Source organism: Rhinolophus ferrumequinum, chromosome 12, assembly GCF_004115265.2.
Source record: "Rhinolophus ferrumequinum isolate MPI-CBG mRhiFer1 chromosome 12, mRhiFer1_v1.p, whole genome shotgun sequence".
NCBI lineage: Eukaryota > Metazoa > Chordata > Mammalia > Chiroptera > Rhinolophidae > Rhinolophus > Rhinolophus ferrumequinum.
The window spans coordinates 71,518,524-71,536,031 of record NC_046295.1 but is presented as its reverse complement, the minus strand read 5'-3'; the positions used below and the strand labels follow the sequence as shown (position 1 = coordinate 71,536,031).

The 17,508-nt window shown below is 37.9% G+C and overlaps 1 protein-coding gene across 5 annotated transcripts in view; it reads right to left on the bottom strand.

Moving 5' to 3' along the window:
* The window catches only part of CNTRL (centriolin), a 75,680-nt gene that overhangs the window by 28,905 nt on the left and 29,267 nt on the right, over positions 1–17,508 (bottom strand). For 4 of the 5 annotated variants that reach the window (XM_033122137.1, XM_033122139.1, XM_033122138.1 and 1 more), the window contains 7 exons: positions 13,250–13,403; positions 12,008–12,228; positions 8,747–8,923; positions 6,902–7,036; positions 3,318–3,463; positions 2,511–2,718; positions 1,878–2,057 (listed from right to left, as the gene is read on the bottom strand). In XM_033122137.1, coding sequence (XP_032978028.1) covers positions 1,878–2,057; positions 2,511–2,718; positions 3,318–3,463; positions 6,902–7,036; positions 8,747–8,923; positions 12,008–12,228; positions 13,250–13,403 — 1,221 coding nt within the window. Of the gene's footprint in view, positions 1–1,877; positions 2,058–2,510; positions 2,719–3,317; positions 3,464–6,901; positions 7,037–8,746; positions 8,924–12,007; positions 12,229–13,249; positions 13,404–15,164; positions 15,322–17,508 lie in introns of those variants that run through there. The other variant, XM_033122141.1, reaches the window with a different exon arrangement.

Here is a 17,508-nt window from a genome sequence, read left to right as displayed (position 1 = left end):
ATGAATCATTTGGTAGCAACGAATTAAGATGTAAGCTCCCGTGAGGGAGGGCAGGGACTCTGTCCATTGCTCCACGCCTCGTGCCTACAGTATACCTGCACATAGTAGGTGCTTGACAAATACTCACTAAGAGAATGAATAAATAAAATCATCTTAAAACTGTATATTAAACTTGGAATGAAATCAGTCTTCTTGGTCAAGAATCCTAACGATCATAAATTCATTCATTCATTGGAAAAACATTTCTTGGCACCATCACCAGGTGATGGACCAGCCACTTGGAATCACTGAGTCAGGCGATAGGCGTATAGTGGTAAACAAAACAGACTTGGCTGCTGCCCTCAAGGAGCGAAGGAGAGGCAGATATTAATTTAAACAAATACTCAGACAAATGTATAACTAAGATTGTGATTGGACTGAACAGGGTACCATTTGAGAGACGAGCAGGGGAGAGACCCAGATTGGTGGCAAGGGGGCAGTCAGGGAGAACAGTGGAGGAACTTGGTCCAGGAGGGAATGGCATGTGGGAAGACGAGGAGGGAATACAGAACTTGGCATATTTGATGAACTGAAAGAAGAAACATGGTAAGAAAAGGAGAGAGAGCTAAACAGAGGCAATCATGCAGGGCCTCAACGGCTTAAGAATTTTGTTCTTTATCCTTAAAATAAGGATGCTACTAGAGTGGGGAGGGAGACAGAGATGGAACTGACAAGAAGCAATTCATGTTTCTGAAAGAACACGTTGGCTGCTCTGTGGAGCAAGGTCACGAGTGAAAGTGGCCATAGCAGTGGTCCAGGAGAGAGATGACGGCTGGAGTTAGGGTGGGGGCATTGAAAAAGAAGATATATTCCAGATATATTTTGGAGGCGAACTCAGTGAGACTTGGGGGACTTATGGGTTCTCAGTGAAGTATGAAGCAGGTCATCCACTGAGGCTGGGAGAATGGAGAGGGTAGGTGTGAGAAGGGAGAGGGTAGGTGTGAGAAGGGAGAGGGTAGGTGTGAGAAGGGAGAGGGTAGTTGGGAGAAGGGAGAAGGTATGACACAAAGAAGCATATGGGAGGATGAGATTACTAGAGAAAAGGGTACAGTTGCCCATTTGAGGTTGGTAACCAAGAATTTATAGTGATACCACTATGCCTGGAAGGGTGATTTTTTTTCTCTAGGAATACTTAGCATGTGCAAGCCCAAAGAAAGCAGAGAGCTGTAGTTCTGTCAGGGAAGTAAGACAAGAGAAAAGGGCAAGGGATTTAAGGATATTTGCAAACATGGCTATAGCGGTAGACTATGGAATTTAAGTTGGGTAAGGAGGAAAATAAAGACAGGAAGGCTTAACAGACAGAAAAGGCGGTGCTAACGCACTGGAATTCTCAATAAGTTTGAAAAATCATCAGAGTCGGGGGTGCTGGGAAGATAAGAGGTTACAATCAGAGAGGGACACCAGTTTGTGATTTCAGAGGTGGCAGGCACGATTTCTAAATTGGACCAGGTCTAAGGTGTGACAATGGGAGCCCATGGTGGAGATGGGATGGAGAAGTTCAGAGAGGCCAGGATGTTAGAATGGAAGATGAGGAATTGAAAGTAATTCCCCACGATGTGTCCAATGGGGCAAGGAGTTTCAAAGGAGGCAAACTCATCCCAACGGCATTTAAGTACCACCTAACTGGCTCTCAAGTCACTCTTACATTCCCAATTCTCTTGTTTGCATCTATCACGGCACCCTTCATTTGACGACGTGCATCCAGGTTTTTCTCAGGTCAGGTTCACCTCTGGGCCAGCAATGCAACCAGAGGTGACGGTGCATCACACCCCTTCTCAGCTGGCCTGATCACTGGGGGCAGGAGGAACTCCTGTGTCTCGCTTTCCTAGTCTTCCCACCTTTTTCTCTAACTCTTGGAGTTGAGCCAGAATTCTCTCCTTCTCTTCATCAGCTTCCTGAAGTTGCAGATCTGTCAGGCCTTGGATTTCCTCCATACTTTTTAGATTTTCTTGCAAATAGTGAATTTCGTGCTCTAACTGCTGGATTTTTGCTTCATGTTGCCTCTTATCAAAATTAATCTGTAAGGAAACGGGAGTTTCAAAGTTGATTTTTAAGCAAAATATGTTTTTAAGCAAAATAAAAACTTTTTAGAGTATTATATCTCATTTTACTAAAGAGTGTAAGGAAATTTAGTACGAGTTACCCGGAATGGTTTTCTCTTGAATATTCTCTAGGATCCGTTTTAATATTTGTCTCATTAAAATAATTACATCAAGAAAAATCAGATTGTGGCACCATACTATACTCTCCCTTGCTTCCAGGATAAAGAAAACACTGTTATAAGGAAGCCTGACTTTGACATCAGAAGCCATATTCAGGGTTGAGTTTTAGTCACACCCTGCATGAATTGTTATGAGTGAAAAATAACAACATTTATACTGTATTTACATGAGAGAGAAAACACTGTAATTTGCTGAAAACGTGAGTATTTGCCAAACACTCCCCTCCACTGCCTCTTGCCCTTTTCTTACTCTTGCTTCAAGGGCTCTCTCACAGGCCCGCCTGAACTCTTCTTGTCCGTTGGCCAGTTTCTCCTGTTGCAGAGCCATTTCTTCTTGCAGTTTTCTCTCTCTCACTTGTGCTTCCTCTCTTTCCCACTGGGAGCATGCAAGAATTTCATTGAATTGTTTCTGCAAATCAGCAAGACTTTTCCCTAAGACATCTGAAGGACTATGGACTCTGGTAAGGGGGACAAAAGATGGTATAAATGTGACATTTTATTCTGATGCTGGGTACAAACATGCTGGTATCATTAGAAGTAAAAAGAGTTGTGTGGAATGGGTCTAGTGTCAATCCATAGCAACTTACTGAGCATCTCCTAAGTACAAACTATTGTTTTATCAAATGTCTGCTGTCACTCTGAAAGCACAGGCTCTGAACAGGCTAACAACGTTTATTCAAAGAATAAATGTCCATTTCGTACATTTCAATTAGCCTCAGTTTTTTTTTTCATATTTGTTTTCTATTTAAAATGCATAATGTGGCTCTACTTCCTGCCATATGCAATGAACTTTCAAGAAAGAGATATTCTTAAAACCTTTGTGTTTTTTCAAATTAAATAATACCAAAAAGTATAAAAGATTTAAAATGTAAAAAGAAATCAGTGACAGACGATTTGAATTCAGCAATCTTATGTCTCAATCGTGGAAATATGGTAAGGGGAAACCTTACAAACACATCGTCCATTCACTGTACTTGGAAAGGTGAGTTCATTATTGACCCTCATAACTCGGCCCACTGTATACTTTGTATACTTGGAGGTTTTCATTTTCCATTACCTCATTTCCCCAGCTCCTGACTTCAGTTTTCTCCGTAGCTCATCTACACGAGTTGCCATGTCTTCTGGACGAATCAAACCATCAACCACATTGTTAAGGTGATTCTGGAAATCTTTAAGTTGCTGTTTTAACAGGTTATTGTCATCCTATGGAAGGGATAAAATGGGGAAGTCAAAGTTACCAAAACCAAATTTAAAAATACACCCACATACACATACATAGCCTGTATTACTTGTCATATGATAGTTTTATTCAGCTCCTTTACCAATTTTTTTAAAATCCTTTCCACTTGGGCTGACAATATTTATGAATCTACTGATCAATCTAAAGTCACAAAAGACACAACCAGGCATTATGATGTCTCCTGATGTGATAGGAAAAGAAGTACCTATGAACACTGCCTATGAATGTCTTATGTCTTCTTACCAAAACCTAACTAACTTGAATCTAAATAAGCCTCCATATGTGACAAAATTAATACTATGGGGATGCAAACAGCAAAATCTAGAATATGTAAAACTCTACAGGACAAAGATCTGGTTTTTCTTTAACATATAACAGTGAAAAAAGAGAGAAAACCTATAGACTACAAGAGCCTTAAGAATCAAGTAAACCAAATGTGATGTGTGTACCTTATTTGGATCCTTATTCCAACAAAACACTTATAAAAATTGATGAGATAATTTGAAAAATGTGAATACTGATAAGGTATTTGATATTAGAGAATTACTTTAGGTATAACAATGGTATCCGTGCTTATGCTTTTTTAAGCCCTTATTTTTTAGAGATACATACAATAAATAGTACAGTATTTACAGACAGAATAAGATGTTTCAGATTTACTTCAAAATAATTCAGTGTGTGAACAGGTGTGAGGGACAGGATGTGGAGGGCTTTACAGATGAAGTAAGATTGGCCGTTGTTGTTGAAGATGGATGGTATATACATGAGAATTCTATTTTTGTATATGCTCAAGAATGTTCAGAATTCAAAGTTAGAAGAACAAAAAACACTTTCTCATACTCAGATCCATCTGCCAATCAACTGAAAAATGGACCATCTAATATGGAAGCTTCTCTAACAGCTTATATTTCTCTGTGGGACTATTTGTTACGTATCAGCATATTTTCACTACCAACAAACAAACACATCTAAACCACAGAATTAAATTCAGACAATGGTTCTTTCAAGTAAAAAGAAACTGCTAAATTTCTCTAAATTATAAAGAAAAATAGTTCTATATCCTAAGCTACTAACTGTATTCTCTTGACTACCTACCTGAGTTAGAATTGCAATGAATATGCTAAGCACCTGTACTACCTGAAGTCCTTTTATCTATAAACTGTCCATGCCAGTGGCCATATTTGTACTACAGTGTCTAATCCGGGCTGCAGTAATCTGACCTAAGGCCAGCCAATCCACTGACTAGCCAGAAAACAATTTCTTATTCTCTCCAAAAGTTGAACCAAGATCCAGTACAGCAAGTCTGTATAAGAGCTGGACCTGTAAAAATATGTCAGTTTAGGGCTGGGGTCCCTGCTAGGCCAATTACAACGCCTAGAGAGCCAGAGAAGGAGCAATGAGAGGCCTGTGAATCCCCCAAAAAGACTGACAGAGCAGCACTGGGTCCTGGCAAGCTGTCTCCTTTCTTGAGCTAATGTTAGTAGGTTTTGGTTCACTGCAACTAAATGAGTTCCGACAAAGCCAAATGGACAGTGAGTTTAACTTGTACACAGAATCAGGTTAGTAGGCCAAATTACCAGAGGAATGAGTTCTAACTCAGGTAGTCTCACAGGACGGGCCAGCATTCTGGAGAGCTGACTTCAGTTCTACCCTGGAGGAGAAGGCCCCTGAAGAATGTATTTTAGTCCTTTTCTTTTCTCTTTTTAAATTTTTTTTATTAGTTTAAGGTGTACAAAACAATGTAATAGTTAGACATTTACACCCCTCACAAAGTGATAACCCCCCAATCTACCACCCCTCTGACATCGTACATAGCTGTTACAATTTCATTGACTCTATTCCCTATGCTGTACTCCACTTCCCGTGGCCAAATATATATACATATATTTAATTATAGTTTACATTCCCTATTATTCAGCTTCAGGTATACAGCGCAGTGGTCAGACATCTATACAGTCCATGAAGTGGATTACTCCTTTTCTCGAAGAGATGTATACTGAAGTATTTATGAGTGCAATAAAGATGCATGAGATTTTCCTTAAAATATTCAGCAAAAAAATGTGGACTAACTGAAATAAGAACGGCGGAATGCTGAGACTTGTTAAAGCTGGGTTGACCAAAGGTCGTAAGACTATTCTGTTTTTGTGATTATTTGAAATTTTCCATAGTAAAAATAAAAAACAATCCAATGAACCCTCAACATATACACAACTCACACAAGAATGGAAAACATGTACATCTTTTATATTTGCTTCAGAAGCTGACCTGATAGTAGGAAAAATTAAATTTTAGGTTTTTTCTTAAATTTTGAGGAAAAATATTCAAGGCGTTGGAGGAAGAGAGAGAATTTGGGTGAGCTTAGTCTGAGTTGTCACAACACCCCCGCATGACATTTGGGAAGCTTTCCCCAAACCACAGCAACTCTGCCCCTTTATTTCTGGTAAAGTGCAACAGCTGCCAACTCAGTCAGCCAAGCGGCCCCTGACCTCACAGATCTCGGGACCTGGGTATTGATCCAGGGATCCAGGTACGTATTATTCAGACATCTGTTCTCTTTGAGAGAGTTCAATTATCTGGAAAATTCTGTCCACCTGCTTCTCCCACAGTTTGTTGGTCAGGTTACTGTGACGATAGCTATTGCCAAAGAAAACCCCCAGCAATGTAAAATGACTGCCTTTTTAATAGCACCCTTTCTGAGATGGGGACTGTAAAAACTGTTCACAGTTACAAAGTTCTACTACGAGCCACTCTAGGTAAATTCCTGGATAATTACACAGATATTTCATTGGAAAAAGAAGGCACCAATCCGGTAACTTTTGTCTGGTGACAAATCTGCTTGTAGGATAAACGAAAGGTACTGTGTTCACCCATGATTTTATACAGTATTCCCTGTCTACTACTGACACTACCTTCATCCGTTTGCACTGTCATAACAATATGAAGAATTCATATCAAGAATTTTAAAACAACGGGCTCACAGGGGAACAGAGGCTCTGGTCCTGGCCCACTCAAAATTCCCTTTTTTGTAATAATTCAAGCTGCTTACTGCATGTTAGAGCAGGTTGGTAAGTGTCTGACTAAAGACAGCAACATCTTCGAGTGTCCCATGTAATAATATACAGTGGTACCTTGGTTTTCTAACGTAATCCGTTCCAGAAGACCATTCGAGTTTTGAAATGTTCGAAAACCGAGGTGCGTTTCCCCATAGAAAGTAACGCAAAATGGATTAATCCGTTCCAGATCTTTAAAATCAACCCCTAAAACTGCAAAGTTAGCATGAGTTTTACTATCTAATGATACCATATATCCATAAAATTTCTGACAGTTCGTAAACTGAAATGTTTGTCAACAGAGACGTTTGAAAATCGAGGTACCACTGTATTCCAAACCAACAATCTCACCTGCAGCTGTTTAAGTTGCGTGCGGAGCTCACTATTTTCTTGGTCCTTTTCTTCCGAGAGCTGGACTTTTTCGAGGGCATTCTTGAGGGCTTGCTTTTCCTTCTCAAGTTCTGCTTCAAAGGCTAATTGTTCTAACTATTGCCAAGCAATGATATGAAAACACAAAACAGCAATAATTTATGATCTAAAAAGGCATAGAGAAATTTACATATACATGCAGTTCCTTGCTAGCTATGGTTTCATAACATTTCAATTTTATGTCTGACCTCCCAGATTTAAAAGCCCAAGGTAATTTTTTCACATGCCTCCTTAAACTATTATTACTTAAGGAAAAGTAAATATCAAAATCAGCTCAGCCCAGATATGCCAAATCAGAATCTCCGGGGGTGGGCCCAAGCACCTCCCTTCAAAAGCTCTATGAGTGATCCAACAATCACTGCTCTTCTTTCCCTTTGACCAATATTTCTCAAACTGTGGTCCTCAAGTGCCTGCATCAAAATCACTTGGAGTGCCTGTTAGAAATGCATAAGCCTGCCTAGCCTCCATCTTAGACTTGACAGACCAGAATCTCTAGGGTGGGCCCAGGAATCTGCATTTAACAAGCATCACAAGTGATTTCATGTAACTAAAGTGTACCAATCAGAGACCTGTAGATCACAGAGAAATAATCTGTTGTGCTCCAAACTGTCAATATGTGGTTTGAAGACCAATTCTGCCAGTCCTAATGCTAAGGAAGGGAGTGTCTTTCCATACCAAGTGCCTTTGTGAAAGGGCCAGACTGTTATATTTTTGTCAAGGTGCATGAGGAAAAAAAAGGACAAAGGAGGTACAAAGGATAATGGATTTCAAGCTAATGGCTGGCTTAAAACTTAAAAAAGAGAGAACTGAATGGAAAGGAGATGCCATCTAGAAATTTTATTGATTATTATTTAAAAATACGTATATACTGTTATTTTAATTATACCCCCCCAACCTCCTTTTGTAAAACTTGGTACTCTTGGAAAATGTAATCCTGAAAATTGACAGGTGGTTATTTGATATCTGATAAGTAAAGGAATACAAAGTAATTCCTGTAATAAGCCAGACCTTCTTACTTCCTTTTCTAATCGTCTGAATGGCATTTCACATGAATTCTTGGGATTCAAACTATCTTATTTGATCTCACTTTCATCCAATAAGAACATACTGACCCTCCTCACGTTCCAGGCACTGAGAAAACAGAAACATCATTTCTGCAGGGCAGTCTTCCCTGACCACCCCTCCCCTGCACAGAACCCTATCCCCTTCTTTCTCCCACACCTGTTTCACGTCCTGGACTGTCAGCCTCACAAGGACAGTGCCCATGTCTGCTGTCCCTGCAGCATTCACAGCACCTGGCCCTCAAGGGCCCATGAATAAGTACTCACTGGATGAACAACGATTTCTCTAATTTGCAAGTATAATTTAAGCTAGTGGCTATTTCATCCAATCAAAATAGGAAGGAGCAAAATAAAATTTAACATCAACTTAAAAGAGGTCTCTTACAGCTGTTTTGAGAAAGACCAGACTTACTGAATTCTAGCTAAGTGCTTTCATGCCCGTTATCTCCCTTATCCTCATCATAACCCATTTTACAGACGACAAGGCATGTGTCAGAGACTCAGAGCCGTGAAGTGACTTGCACTTGTTTATACCTGGGTAGTATTTGAACTCAGAATGTCTGACTCCCAAACTGTGCTCTTCCCATCACTCCACATACATCGCATGAAAAAGCGTTTACTCTTACATTACATTACACTACAGGAAGGCTGAGACGTTAAGGCCACAGGCTATTTGCCTTCTAGACGGCTTTATGCCCCTACTTACCTGGCTGAGCCTCTTTAGTTTTTCCAAATCTTCCTTGAGCTGGCCGGCTTCAGCATCGCGTAGTTTTAGCTGCGTCTCTAGTTCAGCCTCGTAGGCACTGAGCTCCCCCTGAGTGTGCTGTAGGGTTGCATTCACCTCATGTTGCTCCTGGAGGGCGATTTCTAGCTCTGCAAGCTCCTGGAAGGATTCAGGATATGTGACCACAGAACCCTCACTGTGCTGCTTAAGCATCTGCAAATCATTATAAGTAACTTGAGCACAGTAAACCAACTGCTGGCCAGCCTGGCACAGAAAGTGTTCATTAGCAATATGATGAAGCCACAGGCTGTGCATATCCAGGTCAGAAAGCAAAATCCTCACTAAATGTAATCAGAAAAATCAGTAAGCTACAAACATGTCTTCCAAAATAACCAGTTGCATGATATTTTAAATGTGCCTGAATATGCAAGAAGAAAAAAAGAACAGAAGAAAATTTAAGACCTATTTTCCATCAGACATTGGAATAAATGTTTTCACATCCATTACTTCATTGCATCTTCATAATAACTGTGTAAGACAAGCTATTAATCCCATTTTACAGATGAGGAACTAGAGAATGGACACCTAAGTAAACGGCATAGGGCTGTGTAGCTAAAAAAAGATAACAGAATATGAACCGAGATCTCTTACTCAAAAGCCCACACTATTAAACCACAGTATGTTCACTTATCAGAACAAAACGGGTCTAGCACTCTCTATAATATTAAGGATATTAGAGTAACTTAAATGAGTGCTAACGAGAATATAAGTATATATTGATTAGCATACCTCAGTGCTGAGTCATTTTAGCCTATCTGTTTTTTATGAATAAACATTACAGCTTTCATCTATTTATTTGGGATCTTAAAGCATTAGATCAAACTATGTTTTCTGGATTCAAGAGGGGGATCCTATGATGAAAACTTCTATAGAAGAGTTTCTTAATGGGTGGTTGAAAGAGTTCCAGGTGTCTGAATCATTTGGGTTGCTTGCGCGAAATATGGCCTCTATATGTAACCAACAAAGGGTTAGTATCCACTAAATACATAAAGAATTCCTACAAATCCTTAAGAAGCAGACAAATAAAACAATAGAAAAATGGGCAAAGAATATGAACAGGAAATTCACTGAACAGGAACACTGCATGGCAAACAAACAAATGAAAGGCGCTCAACCTCTTCAGTCATCTGGGGGAAATGAAGTTTAAAACAAGATACTACTTTATACAGAGCATAGAGGAACACGTTAAATACACCATGAGGAAACAATCAGACTAAACACACCATGAGGAAACAATTAGACAAATCCAGGATGCGGGACACTCTACGGGACTACTTCCTGGACTACATGTGCGCACACACACACAACCTATACCTATAAAAGACATTCTTGGCACAATTGGGAAAATCTGAATATGGTTCAGATATTAGATGACATTAGGGAATTATTGTTAATCTTCCTAGGTGTAACAATGGTTTCATAGTAATGTAAAAAAAGTCCTTATTTTTAAGAGATGTGTACTGAAGGCATGATGTCATGATACCTGCAACTTTCAAATGACCTAGTCAAAAACAAAAACAAAAACAAAGAACAACCATTTGGGTTTGTTCACAGCAAACTATCTGTTGAATCTAGGAGAGCACACAGGAGTTCAGTAAACTATTCTTTCAGCATTCTACAAGTGGAAAAATTTTCATATAAAAAGATCCCATTTCAAACTCAGCAGATTGGCAAACACCAAGTCTGACAAAATATTAAATTTCCTGAATTTGATCATTAATCTGTCTTTATATTAGAAAATGTCTTTGTTCTTGGGAAACACATGCTGAAATATTTAGACGCTAAGCAGCAAGATGTCTACAACTCATTCTCAAATGGTTCAGAAAAAATTTTACATAAAAATATATAAAATTTATATATGAGATAAAGCAAATGTGGCAAAATATTAATTGGTAACTGAATGAAGTACATCGTGAGTTATTCCCGTAATTCTCCTGTAAGTTGGAAATTATTTCAAAATAAAAGCTTACAAAAATCCAAGTTGCTGGCAAGGAGGTGGTGTAATGGTAGCCCCCACATTCCTGGTGAAGTAGAAGTGGATAGAATCAATGGGCAGTGGTTTGACAATATCTTGTGACGTTAAGGAGGCAGATACTCTAACAGTCCCACTCTGAACACAGTTCTCATGCTCAAGACGTGCACAAGAATGTTACTCTCAACACTGTCATAGCAAAAGACTGGAAACCACTTAGATGTTCCCCCAAGAGAATGGATAAGTAATAAACTTGTGATGTGTACGTACAATAGGATGCTACATACATCAAGAAAAATAAACAAAGTAGACCTATATGTATCAATGTGCATAATTCTCAAAAATATAAATATGAGGGAAGAAAGGAAGTAGCCAAAGAATATGTACACTATCACACCTTTTATATAAATCTTAAAATTTGTAAATAATACTACATATTGCTTATAATGGAGATACATAAAATAAAAGAGAAGAGATGCAGGGAAATAACAACCATATTCAGGATTTTGTACCTATGGAAGTGGTACACAGAGGATTTCAGCTATATCTGCAAAGTTTTATTTCTCAAGCTGAGTTGTGAGTACACAGTGTTAAATACTATTTTTGATATTTTTATATGCCTGAGAAATTTCATAATATTAAAATATATTAACTCAAATTTTCAGAGCCAGCCCTACTAAGGATGAGGTTTGTGGATCTGGGTTCTCATACATTATAAAGTTTGCCAAACAACTAAAACAGAGCAAGTAAAATCTCCAAAATGGAAACAAATGAGGGACTGAAAGGTATAATTTATAACACCATGTCTGTCTTATCTGTAAAATAATGTTAAAATTATGAAGTAATGACAACAAGAGTAAGAAAAATTATGTTGCAATTAATTTTGAGAATAATAATAAAATATAAACATTTACTACAGCATTTATAATAGCTACAATTTCATATTCTTTAGTTATTTGATAATACCTTTCAGAATAGAAATTCAGCTAAAATAACCTTCCATTCTTAGTAAAGGAAAAATAATGATTCCAAGTGTATCCCAATGAAAGGAAAAAAACAACAAAAAAAAATCCAAAAACCAACACTAAATACCCCCTAATACTTTTTTGCCACTTATAATTGTACTGTTGTTAACGTCCTTACCTAACTTAATTTGGACGTCAGATACTTCTGAGGTAAAGGCGGACAGGCAAGAAAAAAACAAAGCATACCTTCCGCATATTTTCTGCATCTATAGCAACTATTTCCAGCTGGTCCCTCTCCTGCTCAACCTCAGTCAGTCTCTGCAGTAAGGTCTCTTTCTCGTCCTGTAGCTTTCGGCACTCATTCTGAGCCTGAGTTGCCTGGCCTTTGACAGTCCCAAGGTATTCTTGCAACCCACTGATGACACCTTCCAGTTCCTTCTTGAGGGCTTCATTTGCTGCTATCTGGCCTAAAATGGAAAAAGGGGAGGTAATAATGTATATAAGAAAATGTTTTCAAGATACACAAATAAGTACTGCATTTAGTCTCCCTAGCTATTTGTCACTAGCTAAGAATGCAAGTCCAAGCTTTCAATTATTTCCTACTATCTTATTTTTCAAGATATAATGATAGAAATATTAAGCAGGTACACAATAAAGAGTATATTTAGTAGACATTGCTTATAAAATGTTTAACTTATGCTGTAAAAAGTTGAAAGTGGTAATTCCCAAATAAAATAATGAAAAATGTGCAGCAACCCCGAGTGCTTGTTGCTAGATACACAAAGAAAACCACTCAACAAACAAGATCAACCCAAGACTGGGAGCATAAACATGAAACTGAAGACTTAAAAACAAACAAACAAACAAACAATATATTAGGTACCTACATACCATGTGCCAGGCACTTTATGAACACTATCTCCCTTAATCTTCACGACAACTAATGACTGAGATAGAAATAACTCATCCCAGGTCACACAGCTGATGATGGCAAAACAGAGACTGGGATATTCTTACACCAAGCAAAGGCTCACCCTATCATCACAACCTATTATCACAACCTACTGTCCTCCTCTTCCACTCTTACGGCGACGTCACAATTTAAGTCTCCATTGCAAAAGAAGATCCTAAAATTCTTCCTACACTATCCTTATAACTAGACACTGAATGCCCTGATGTCAATGGGCTCTTCGCTCCTGAAAGGATTTAATGCCTTAGAAGGAGACAATCACATGCCTGAGTTCATCACGATCATATTTTGACTTCTTGCTTACTGAATGCAATGCCCTAACTCACCAGGACATCAACACAACAAAATTAAATCAAGATTTTTTAATTTTATTAAACACTTTTGGGTACTGTGCAAATATTTCCTTATCAAATACTAGTACTAACAGCTGAAGCATATTCAGCTAATACCTGTCTGGGTGTCATTTGTCTTTTATTAATATTGAAACTGATCTATCTTAAATCAACTTAAATTCTCACCTTCAGTAAGCTGTTGTTCAAGGTCCTTAATCTCTTCAGTTTCTTTTGCAATTCTAGAAAGTATCTCATCCAAACGGCTCTCAAGTTGTTTGTACTGCTTGTTCATAATGTCAAGCTGTTGTTCTTTACCCCTTTTCTGAGACTGCATATGGCACTGAATTGAAAAAACAAAAACAAACGACTCTTTTAAAAAAATAATTTTTAACATTGCTAAGGAAGAATGGAAAAGAAAATGTAATGATTTGCATCTATTTTGTGTCAGTCTGTGTTGTTGTCAAGTGTGTAGTTTTCATTTAAACATCATAACTTTATGTGGGAACCATCTCCATTTTATAGATGAGCAAACTGAGGATAAAAGAGGTTAAGTGACTTTTCCAAGGGCACAGCTAGTAGGTAATGTAGCCAGGTTCAGAGTTCTTTGAACTGCATTAAAATGTCTTTAAAAAGGGTTTCCAAAAAGTTAACTGATTACATATACCGTGTTTTCCCGAAAATAAGACCTAACCAGAAAATAAGCCCTAGCAGATTTTTCAGGATTACATCCCTTGAATATAAGCCCTAATGCGTCTTTTGGAGCACAACTTACTATAAGACCCAGTCTTATTTTCGGGGAAACATGGTACATATAGAAAAAGACTATATTCCAAATGTTAGCAAGGATTATAACTGGGTGGAAGGATTACAGGAGATTTTTTTCTTTTTTTATAAGCTTTTATATTAACAATTTTTTATATTAGACAAGTGATACCTTTTTAATAAAAAACACACTATATGTACTTTGAAAAAAGGTTTCTTAGGGGATAGTAGAGACATACTTACTGGAAATTCAAGTTTATTTTCAATTCTTTATACAAAGAAACATTTTGCTTTTAGGTTCAATAACCTGGGAGCTGAGAGGAACCTCAAACACCATTTAGCCCAGTGATTCTCAAGATGGAAGCCCTATGGAGGCATTCTCTTCCACCACTATATATGCCCCTGGTGGAAAACAGCCTTCACAAACCCACACACCCTCTCATACCCAGACAGTCATGGCTTTAGGGAGCTACTGGTAACTGAAAAGACTGGATTGTATTTCTCAGGTGTGCTGGGGGGAAAGAAACTGACAACCAGTGATCTAACCTTTCTTTTTACACGTGAGAAACCTGAATCTCAGATCCATCAAATTATTTACCCAGGTCATTTGGAAACTTTTCATATGGAGACAAAATACTCCCCCAGAGAATCTTTGCCCTCTCACTCACCCTCACAGCTCTAGTTTGCCTCCCATAATCAGAGCAACAGAACAATGAATCCAGAGAGTTATCAGGAGAAAAAAACTACATTACAGTCTGAATAACAAACTCCATGGTTTTCAAGTCTAAGACCCATTTGATTATAAAAGAACACTTCTCAATTTTAGAAGTCTGCTGTCTCCAAAGACAAGACAGCAGTCTTTTCATTTCTGAAGAACAAATGAATGGCAGCCAGATCGAAAGGTTTTTAATTTACTACTGGTAAAATTTGACGGGATTTTAAAAAACTCTTCTCCCTACACTCTCAAAATATCCATTGAAATCTTTCTGAAAAAGTAACTGCGGGTAACAGCTTAAATTCTAAGTAAATTTAGGATTTTTATGGCTCAAGAAAGAATAGTAAAAAAAAAAACAAATAAACCCCTCCCGCATTCATTTCTATCAATAAATCTTTAAAATTCACCATTAAAAATTTCACTGAAATATCTTTAAATGCAGAACAAAAAGTTGGTTCAATATGCCCATGATTTGCATTAAACACATGGTGCTCGAGCAAAAGTAGATTCCTCGATTTTCAGCACCGTGAAGCTCACAAAAGAGTTACTTGTAAAAACAGGAACTTACATCTCTGACTCCTCCTCCTTTTAAGTCCTTTGTATATAGAGAGAAAATTATCCTACCTTAACTTAGAATTTGTCCTGTTAAAACTGAGCCGTTGAGAACAGGGAAATTGTGGGCGGAACGCTTTCTAAAGTCTTCAAATTTCTGTGCACTTCCCTCTCTGACAGCCACATTTTTGTAAGCGCCTCCAAACCTCTGTAACTTCCCAGCTCTTCAAACCACATTCCAGGCAGAGAGTGAGCGGCAGCCCAGCCAGTCCAATCATGAGCAGCCTCTGCAGGAAGCTTCCAAGGGCCAATCACACACACCCTTTGCAACAGATTACTACAGGCTAATTCCCCACAGAGAACAGTTACCTTTTGCTTTCAAAGGGCAGTGCCTGCCATATAGGGAAGAGTGATATAAATCTTTTGTCATTTGTTCCTGTGATATATGTGCTTTAAGCTATGGCCGTTTTTTATAACTAAAATGGGATTTGATTTTTAAATATCTTTTCCTTTTGAAACCTAGTTAAATGTTTATGTTTATTGAAAACTTGATTTAGGCTTGGTTCTGAGCTAATTTTAAAAATAATTAATCTCTTTAGACCTTCAATTCCTTTGTGGGGAGAGGGTCATTGTAGCAGCATAAGCATGGGCTCTACCTCTTCCTAAAAGGGTGAGTTTGGGAAATTATTTAATCTTTCTAAATCACATTCTCATCTTCTGCAAATTGAAAAAAAAGTCACCAATCTCATATGGATGCTGTAACAAAGTTTCTCACCAGTATATGCAAAAAACTCAGCACAGTGCAAGATTTGTTTTCCATCATATCTCAGAGTAACGTACTGTTTTCTAATCTCTCAAGCTTTTCCTTTAAATTTTATTTGCTATTCAGAAAGATACCTCATCTGATTAAATAATAAAAGTTAACTGAACAAAAGTCTATGTATATCTGTAAAAAAATATATGCAGGGATCCCACTCTTCTTTCCTTTTTGCTAAAATGTTCGTATTTGTAGCCTGAAATGGGTGTCTAATACTAGCCAATAAGATGACTTTGTGAAAATTAGAAAAAGATGCTCCCTCTGGGTGAACAAATTAAAAAGAGACATCCTGTGGTGCCCAGACTAAGGCTGTAACCTTAAGAACTAACCTGTAGTAGTTTTAACAATACCAAAAAGGAACCTTAAATCTGGTTTTTATGTTTCATCCTCATTGACACAGATTAATTCTGGCTACCTTCAAAAATTGGACGCCATTCTTACTTTTAACTAACTCCTTTCAATATGTAATTCTCTGAAATACAGAGAGCATTAAACTCCCTGTCTGCCAGGAATATCACAGTCGTTTGTTGAAAGCAAACACACAGTCTAGGTTCTAATTAGACTCAGAGATCACAGAACTGGAAAGGGCAGCAAAGGAGCTTTGGATAGGGCCTGTAGGCCGGTTCCTCCCTGCCTTCCTTGATGCAAACATTGGTAAACATAGAGTGGCCCCTGGGAACACCAGTCCTGTCTCAGGGGCTCACACGGGGTGATAGACTTCTGAACAAATAAATGCAATAAAGTAAGATATTATTGACATATTACACACATTACTTAAAATCTCTAATCTTTCGTGTACTAAAAATTCTTTAAAGTAATCGAGACTACTTTTGGTTTCAATTTTAATACTAAGTGTTAGGCTTTTGTTAGAAAAGACCTATGTCTGTGATGATAAGGTCATTCTTTGTCAAAATTAGCTGGCTTGTAAAAACTATCTATGCTTTTATTAAAATGTTTAAAGGAATAATTAAAAACTTGTCAAATACTTAAAACAATTGTCCTTACTATGCATTGTCCTTACTATGTTAAATTCTATGATTTCTCTTGATCCAGAGATCTTAAAGTTCTTTAAAAATAACATTATTCAAAATATACCAATAAAACATGCAGAAAATATATTTACTTCTATTTTATAAATATTGGCTAAAATATAAGCAAGCCATTAGTAAGACTTCTCAGGGTAGAGACAGGAAGACTAGAACCTAACTCCATCATCCAGCCACCCGACCACCTCTGGCCACATTTTAGGAAGACAGACATTAGAGAACTGTTTCCTTTTTAAGGACAAAACAAAACAATATGAAACAACAAACAGCTTTAGTGGAATATTTGCATAAAGGATTAGAAAAGGGGTAGAAAAAGGACTCTAAACCCCCTTCAGCTCTCCTATTTTACCAGCTGGCTCTTAAGAAAGAAGAAAATAAGGCAAAGAGAGAGAAAGGGTAAGGGGTTTGGAGGGCACCTTGAAGCAGGTTTCTCTTGATTTGAAATGTAATGAAATTCAACTACTTAAAAAAAGAGAAGTATATAATGCACCCCTCATTCTACTGATAGCTGACTCCTTCAAGCCTTAGGTGGTTGTGTTTTAAACACACACAC